Source organism: Diuraphis noxia, unplaced genomic scaffold (genome assembly GCF_037042655.1).
Source record: "Diuraphis noxia isolate RWA-SAM2 unplaced genomic scaffold, SU_Dnox_SAM2 contig0002, whole genome shotgun sequence".
Lineage (NCBI taxonomy): Eukaryota > Metazoa > Arthropoda > Insecta > Hemiptera > Aphididae > Diuraphis > Diuraphis noxia.
In genome coordinates this window covers 31357700-31366344 of record NW_028301712.1, presented here as the reverse complement: position 1 = coordinate 31366344, position 8645 = coordinate 31357700, and the positions used below count along the sequence as shown (strand labels likewise).

The following is an 8645-nucleotide window of genomic DNA, read 5'->3' as shown; positions in this document are numbered from 1 at the left end:
GACATAGAGATAAGGTACACGGGTAATTTAGGGTAGTATATTAGTTGAGCTTAACCCAAAAATATTTCTTCAGCATACCTCAAGTTGTACGCACTTCTGTAGTGGCTCTGTGTACGCACGCCATTATCACTATTGCTTATATTTACTGTATGCATCTTGTAGTGATCCCTCACTAACGCCTATTATTTGAGTTCAGCGACGTTGGATTGACAATCAGGTTTTTCAAAGGAGACGGTGATAGAGTTACAAGTTACACAACGTTGAAAATATTAAGTATTTTTATTAAAGTAAAAATATAAAATTATATAAATTTGAGGACAGAACGTAAAGTATCTGCCCGAGAAATTAGTAATAAAAATTGGAATGAACTTATGTATAGCGGCGATGTTGAGGACAAGCCCAACGACTATACTAAGTTCTACATTGAGTGAGACACAAACTAATTCTAATTCTGCAATGGACCTCATCCTGTATTTATGCAGAATTTTTACACGGTAGAGATTGTAAGGAGTGGATCAAAGGAACCGCAAGGTGGTTGTTATTGCGAGTGTTTGGATTCCCAGTAATTTGGCGAGCCAACGCCCATACATTCGGCAATATTCTAATCTAATTTATTGCTCTGTTTTGGTACTTATTTGTAATCGATACGCGGTTGAATCTGGTATCGATAAAACTGTCATTCTCGAGGTCCAGGAAGATAGTAGTATAATAGTAGTGTGAATTGTAATTATAATATGTTAATGTAATTAAAAAAATAGTAGAGCGACTCCGTCGGTTTACTACATTCCTCCCCTCGAAGATGGAAGTCCCTGACTTCCTCAATTAAATCCATATGGTTTTAATTTTGTATAGTGGACCTCCGGGCTACTCCGTGGTGTAAGTGGAAATTCAATTATATCTTCACTTTGATGACCCGTTCCTGGTTGGTTAAGTTCTTCATTTTCTTCATGAACGTGTTTTTGACGTTTACTTTTGAATTTTTCTGTTATTTTCTGTTTAATGCTGTGTATCATCATTAATATCATAACTATGACAATACAGCCTATCGTTATGTATAATACATAGTTATACAACTGTTGTATGTCTTGAATCTCTTCGATTTTTCCGTTGATTTTGATTTGAGTGTCCAAATTTTTCTTTGAGTTCGAAACTACGTGTAAGTCGTCCATGTTATTTGTTTTTACGTGATAGTCTTCCATTAAGTTGTTAGTTTCTAATTGTGTTGAAACTTGATTTAGGTCTATTCTTGCCCTTGGATTAAAATCTGTGTATTCGGATTTATAGTCGACTTTTCCTGGCAATAATATGTCTCTAGTCGCGTAGCCTTTGCAAGTTTCATTTAAGTGAATGATTCCTACTCCTTTGAGTGTGTGGCTGGTTGATTCTTTGTCTTCATCACAGGTAATGAATAGTACATCATGGTTGGTTACGTATATCCATTCATTTTTGAACCGTTTTTTATGAAAAATAGTCGTACCGATTTGGACATGCATTATTTCACAACTGGGTGGAACTTCGGAAGGATCTTGTAATAGTAGTACTTCACATGTGGGTCGTGTGTTGCGAGGATGTAAAGGATTGCCTTCAGGACATAATAGGAAATCTCTAGCGTGTTTACAATGAGTATAGTAAGATTCATCATAAGTTGCATAATGTTCTTTAGAATTACTTATAGCTAGATACTTATTAATAGGTTTTATATAAACACAATCATTGTCAATACATACTGGTACAGGTATTAAATTATATAAAACAAAATCATTTTGGTATATTAAAGGTAAAGAAATTATAAAAACTAGGTTGTCGTTAGCATAATAAATAGCAATATCTGAGAGTTTCACTAGTTCATAAATGTTAGTTATTTCTAAGTCAGTGGGTAAATCTGTTCCCCCTGGTAGTGATACTTTAATATCTTTAACGTGTTCTAGTAACTCCTGTGGTGTTATTAAACTTGGGTGTATAATTCCTATTTTTGCTTGGTGTATAATTTCTAATAAAGTATTGGTTTCTAATATATGTTTAGTAATTAATAAATTAACCTGTATAAAATGTTTGGTTAAATAATTTTTGACTTGTTGTTCCTTTGTAATATTTGTTAGATCATTTGTATCTAATGACAACTCAAAATATCTGTGTTCTCCTATACCATGGTTCAATGGTACTACTTTAATTCGTTCTTTAATTAATTTAGATTGTGAAGAGTTTTGAGCCAGTTCTATGTTAAAGTTAAATTTTCTTATGCATTCTAAGTTGCATATTCCATAGATTAACCTAGCTGTTTTTGTTGCAAATTTAAGAAGAGCATTACGTTTAACAATTACGTGTCCTATAGAGTTTAAGACTTGTTGTTTTTGCTGTTGTAAGTTTTGAATTATATCGTTAGCTACAATAACTAAATTAGTACAGTCAAAATTATGGTTTACTGGGTGCATGTGTTCAATACATACTGCTTTTGTTTTTTCTATCATAGTATCTATGTAATCAAATTGTTTGTTATATTTGGCTAGACTAATGTACGCAGTGAGGTCCCATTGAGACGTTATAAGTTTCAACGGTCCCCGATTTTCGTAGTAGATACCGGAATGTTGGTTTAAATGTTCGTCGGTGAATCGTAATGTTCCTGACGTAAATGGTATTGTTAGTAGTATAAGTCTGGAAATGTTTTTCAGTTCATTAGTCATACTTAAAATAAAATTATCATTATATCCAAATCTTATATATAAAAAAAAAATGATAAAATTAAGTGATTCCCTTATTCCCAATATTGTGTGTTTTAACACTTAAATCTAATAATACGCATATGTTTTTATATATACTTTATTTTTATTTAATTAATTATTTAGTATTTTACTAGTATAATATATTTATTATTTAGTTACTTATATATATATATACTTTAAGATATAACGAAATATTGGTAATTCTTTTATTGGCGATCGTTATCATTTTCATGATAGCGCTTAACGTTATTTATGTGAATTCTATATTCGCGGCGACCTTTTTGTATTGTTATATTTTCGTTGTCGTGTACCAAAATTATTTCATATGGTCCTTGCCAATTTAAATCGAGTGGGTTCTTCTTGCTATGCTCTTTAATGAGGACTTTGTCACCTACATGGAGATCGATAGCATTTATAGTAGTATCGTAATAATTTTTATTTTGTTCCTTCTTTTTTATCAAATTGTCCCTAGCGATTTTATGTGTTTCCTGCATAATTCGTCGGAGATCGAAAACGTAATCGTCATAGTTATATTGTGGTTCTGGTTCTTTATTAAGTGCAGAAGGAATATTAGGTTTGTTTCCGAAAACTAACTCATATGGTGTGAAATTTGTAGAGGTATGAGTAGTTGTATTATAACAAAACATAGCGTAGCATAATAGTTTGTCCCAATTATTGTCCTTGTCTACGAAACTTCTAAGATAAGTTTTTAATGTTTTGTGGCTTCGTTCCAAAAAACCGTTTGTTTGTGGATGCCATGCGGTTGTTTGTACTTTTTTAATATCAAGTAGTTTGCACATGTTTTTGAACATGTTAGAAAGAAAGTTTGTACCGCAATCTGTCAAAATTGATTTAGGAATACCAAATGTGCAGACATAGCATTCTACGAATGCTTGTGCTACCGTAGATGCGTCAGTGGATGATAAAGCAATGGCCATGGCGTAACGAGATAGCTCGTCTTGCAATGTTAAAATGTAAGAGTTTCCCATTAATGTTTGTGGTAGTGGCCCTACAATGTCAAGGCAAATTCGTTCGAAGGGTTTAGTGACCGTACTGGTTATTAGCATTGGTTGTTTTGTCTTTTTATGCGATTTATTCTTTTGGCATAGTTCGCAATTTTTAATGTACAATTTTACGTCTTTTTTCATATTACGCCAATTGTGGTTAACCTTGAGTCGTTTAATGGTACGTGATACACCCGAATGTCCTCCTAACGGTGAGTTGTGATTTTCGTATATAACTTGTTGTTTCTCCTCCTCAGTAAGCTGTCCCCCAGTATAAATTTTAACTACGATGTTTGTGGATTTGAATATATATCGGAACATCGTTCGAATTCTAGAATAACTGGTTAATGACGTAGCTCCGTCTAATTTTAGTGTAGAAAAGGATTCGATTTTATTATCAAGGCAATAATTTTTTATGTTTTTAATTGCCTGGTAGATCTCTTCGGCAACAGGTGGTACCGAATGGTATGGTGTAATGTTATAGAAAATTATGAAGTGTGACCCGTTTGTGTGTTTATAAAACCGGTTCTCGTTAGTGAACTCTATTTCATTAATGTTTATGTGTTTAATAATTTCGCGTACGGTCGGGTGTGTTATTACTTTATCTCGCGGTAGTGTAACAACTATGTTCTCTTGGTTAACGACCTTGTGGAGGTCGTCTTCGATTTCTAAAATTTTCGAATTAAAGATCGGTTTATTTTCCGCGTTTTGAAACTCGTTATAGTCCGTGTTCGATTCTGTTGAACTGGTCTGTACTACTCGTATGCGCGATAAACAGTCAGCATTCGAATGTTCCGGACTAGCTCTATAAGTTATAGTGTAATCGTAATCGGCTAGTTGCAAACGCCAACGCATTAATTGCGAGGACGCGTCTTTAATACCGAACAAGTAGGTTAGCGGTCGATGATCGGTTACTATATTAAAATGTCGACCATATAAATATGGTCTGAAATATTTCACGGCCCATACGATGGCTAATAATTCTTTTTGAACTACACTATAGTTAGTTTCTGCCTTATTAAGTGTCCTACTCGCGTATGCTATGGGTTGGTCCTTAGGTACATAACCTTGAGATAATACGGCCCCAATTGCATATTGCGAAGCGTCGGTGCACAAATTGAACTTCCCTGCTTCCCAATCTGGATAGACTAGTAGTGGTGGGCTCATTAAAGCTTTTTTTAGTTCCATAAAACTATGTTCGCAATTATCAGTCCATACGAATGGTACGTCTTTTTTAAGTAAGTGAGTTAGTGGTTTTGCTATTTTTGCAAAGTTATCAACAAAACGTCTATAGTAATTTAATAGTCCTAAAAATGATTTAATTTCTTTAGCATTTTTAAGTCTAGGATAATCTCGAATACATTTAAGTTTGTTTGGATCTGGTGATACCCCGTTTTCATTAATTACGTGTCCCAAATAGATAACTTCCTTTCGTAAGAAAGAACACTTTTGAGGCTGTAACTTAAGTTTATGTACACGCAGTCGATTAAAAACGTGTTCGAGTTTTTTCTGATGGTCAACTAAGCTAGACCCGTGTACTACAATATCATCGAGATAGGCGGTACACATTTCTTCGAGACCCATGAGAACAGATTTCATCGCGCGTGTAAATGTAGCTGGTGCTGAGCTTAGGCCAAATGGCATACGCAAGTATTCGTAATGCCCTGATTTCGTAGAGAAGGCCGTTTTATGCACGTCGGCTGGATCTATTTTAATTTGGTGGTATCCCGAGGCTAGATCGAGAGTGCTAAAATATTTAGATGTTCCTAACGATTCGAGTATTTCGAGCAAGTTAGGAAGACCATATGCTTCGTTTTCCGTTACTTCGTTAAGTTTTCGAAAGTCTACGCAAATCCGTAATTTAGGTTTCCCTGTCGAGTCTAAGTTTTTCTTCTTTACTACTACTAATGGAAAATTAAAAGGTGATTTAGAATCGCGTATTATATTGTTATGTTTCATTTCTTTAATTTGTTTTTCGATTTCCTCCTGATAAGCCCAAGGTAAACGGTACGGTCGTATATTAATTGGTTTTGTGCATCGCGGCGTGTTTATCGTATGCGTTACGACATCGGTAGCGCTTAAATAGTCACCCGGTAAGTAAAATAAATCCGCGTAATCACAACAGAGTTGTAAAATATTTTCACGTTCCTCTTTATTTAAATCGTCCGTTTTAATTTCACTTTTTAATTTTGTTATACGATCAGTTTGTTTATCATCTACGAAAGATGCTTTAAGTACTGTCTCGTGGTATGGCTCCCAATCAATATGTTGTGTGGTTAGCTCGTCGATAACGAAAGGTTCTTCAGAAATATTAATAATGTTACTTATTATAGTATTATCATTTACTGGGCTAATGCTATTAGCAATAATAACGTTTTCGTTTACGTCTTGTTTTTTTATAGTTATCGCGTCGTGTTTAATTTTATCATCGTTTTTTATTAATAGTACACAGTTACTACGCGGCGGTATTATAATTTCTTTAAGACTGGTTTGTTCGGGTATCGTTAAAATATTCCGGCTGTAATCCATAATGACCTTACTTTGTTTTAAGAAGTTACGCCCGATTATACCGGATTCGGTTATAGGAAAATCGCCGAATACGACGTCGAATTTTACAAGGACGTCTACATCATTAATCTGCATAGTAGTAACTATAGTTCCTATCGTAAATATAGGTATCTCGTTAATACCTTTGATAGTGCGTTTTTCCTGCTCGTTAACAATAACTTGTCCGTTTAACGCTGTGATTTTTATGAGGTTCATTTCCGCGCCTGAGTCGATTAGTAATTTTATATTATGCGGATTAAAGTTATGCGAGCTACATACTATGTGCTCCTCCTCAAAGTTAGTGACAATTCTAATGTTGTTTTGGTTTATTTCGTTAACGGTACGGTTTGAGTAACTGGTAGTGGGACTTTCACTTTCGTTCCCCTGACCATTAGTTTTATTTTTTTCGTTGTACATACGTTTCCTACAATCTTTAATATTGTGGTTAGTCTTTTTACAGTACGCGCAGAATCTAACCTGTCCTTGATATTCTTTCTTTATAACAACGGGTTTTTCGTCGCGATAATTTATGGGATTTCTAAAACCTGAACTGACCGATGTGCTTACGTTATTACGGCACTCGTTTGCATAATGTCCCATTTTATTACATTTATTGCATTTAATATTTTTTTTATTTGTGTTATTTTTCCCGTAATTTTTATTATTATTAAATCTTCGGTTTAATTGTTGTAAATCCTGCTCCTCTTCGATAGCGATTGTAATTGCTTTTTCAAGAGTGTTAACATCTCGAGCTCGTAGTAGTGCCCTAATTTCGGGTTGTGCCCCGTTAATAAATGCAGCTAGTGCCCCCGTTTTATGCGAGTTAGCCACTGCCGTTGCAGCGTTATGATCTAGTCCTATAGTTAACGCGCTTACCAATTCGTGGTAACATTTTTCCGTGCGTCCGGCAAAAGTTCGGACGTCTTCACCGAAACGTTGTTTTATATTGCTTAATTGTGATTGCAAAAAATTAACTGAGTGTGTTGCCCCAAATACTGTGCGGAGGTGGTTTTTAAGCGCTATCCATTCCGTGAACTCGCGATAGCGTACCGCTTGGTATGCGCCCCCTCCTAATTGTGCTAATATGTTTTCAAATATCATAGGTCTAATGGTTTCGCTAACGTTATTCATTATATAGTTACATTTTGTTATATATGAAGATAAGTCTGCTTCGGAACCCCCGTTAAAAGTCGGAACCATGCGTAAAGCAGATTCAAGTCCTATGTTTACACTCATTATGGTTGTACGTAAAGTTTGTGGGTTGTATCTAGTTATTTCCCAACACCTATTCGGACTCTCAGACATATACTAAATAATTTTTCTAACTGACAACATACAAAATGCTCATGATGCTGTCTGGTCCTAAAAATTGTCCTGCGTGCTGATGACTGCTCTGCTGGCTTGCCGTTGATGCTCCGCTAGGCTCGTCGTTGATGTACTTGCTTTGTCCGTTCCTATTCCTGATGTGTGGATCGATGACGTGGTTGAACTCGAGGTCCGCTGATGTACTCGATTCTGGGTTGGATACCAAAATACTTCTTTCAGGTGACCCCACACCTGACACCAAAAACGTGTAGTGATCCCTCACTAACGCATATTATTTGAGTTCAGCGACGTTGGATTGACAATCAGGTTTTTCAAAGGAGACGGTGATAGAGTTACAAGTTACACAACGTTGAAAATATTAAGTATTTTTATTAAAGTAAAAATATAAAATTATATAAATTTGAGGACAGAACGTAAAGTATCTGCCCGAGAAATTAGTAATAAAAATTGGAATGAACTTATGTATAGCGGCGATGTTGAGGACAAGCCCAACGACTATACTAAGTTCTACATTGAGTGAGACACAAACTAATTCTAATTCTGCAATGGACCTCATCCTGTATTTATGCAGAATTTTTACACGGTAGAGATTGTAAGGAGTGGATCAAAGGAACCGCAAGGTGGTTGTTATTGCGAGTGTTTGGATTCCCAGTAATTTGGCGAGCCAACGCCCATACATTCGGCAATATTCTAATCTAATTTATTGCTCTGTTTTGGTACTTATTTGTAATCGATACGCGGTTGAATCTGGTATCGATAAAACTGTCATTCTCGAGGTCCAGGAAGATAGTAGTATAATAGTAGTGTGAATTGTAATTATAATATGTTAATGTAATTAAAAAAATAGTAGAGCGACTCCGTCGGTTTACTACAATCTGAAAACAGATATGATAACATCCTAACCGCTCAACTCGATCTAGCAAGTGGTTATCTACAGATACCGATGACAGAAGACGCGTCTGCGAAAACAGCGTTCATAACGGAAGATACTACCGGACAATTTGTCCGTATGCCGTTTGGAGTATCGGGAGCTGTTGCCGAGTTCACT

General features: G+C 35.4%; 1 protein-coding gene across 1 annotated transcript; it reads right to left on the bottom strand.

Annotated features, from left to right (window-relative positions):
* Positions 1-260: 260 nt before the first annotated feature.
* Positions 261-8464, bottom strand: LOC149058346 (uncharacterized). Its single transcript, XM_089220233.1, has 2 exons — positions 7609-8464; positions 261-2652 (listed from the first exon to the last, which is right to left on the bottom strand). The coding sequence occupies exons 1-2, from the start codon at positions 7617-7619 to the stop codon at positions 819-821; spliced, it is 1845 nt and encodes a 614-aa protein (XP_089076359.1). The 5' UTR covers positions 7620-8464; the 3' UTR covers positions 261-818.
* Between the last annotated feature and the right edge of the window lie 181 nt (positions 8465-8645).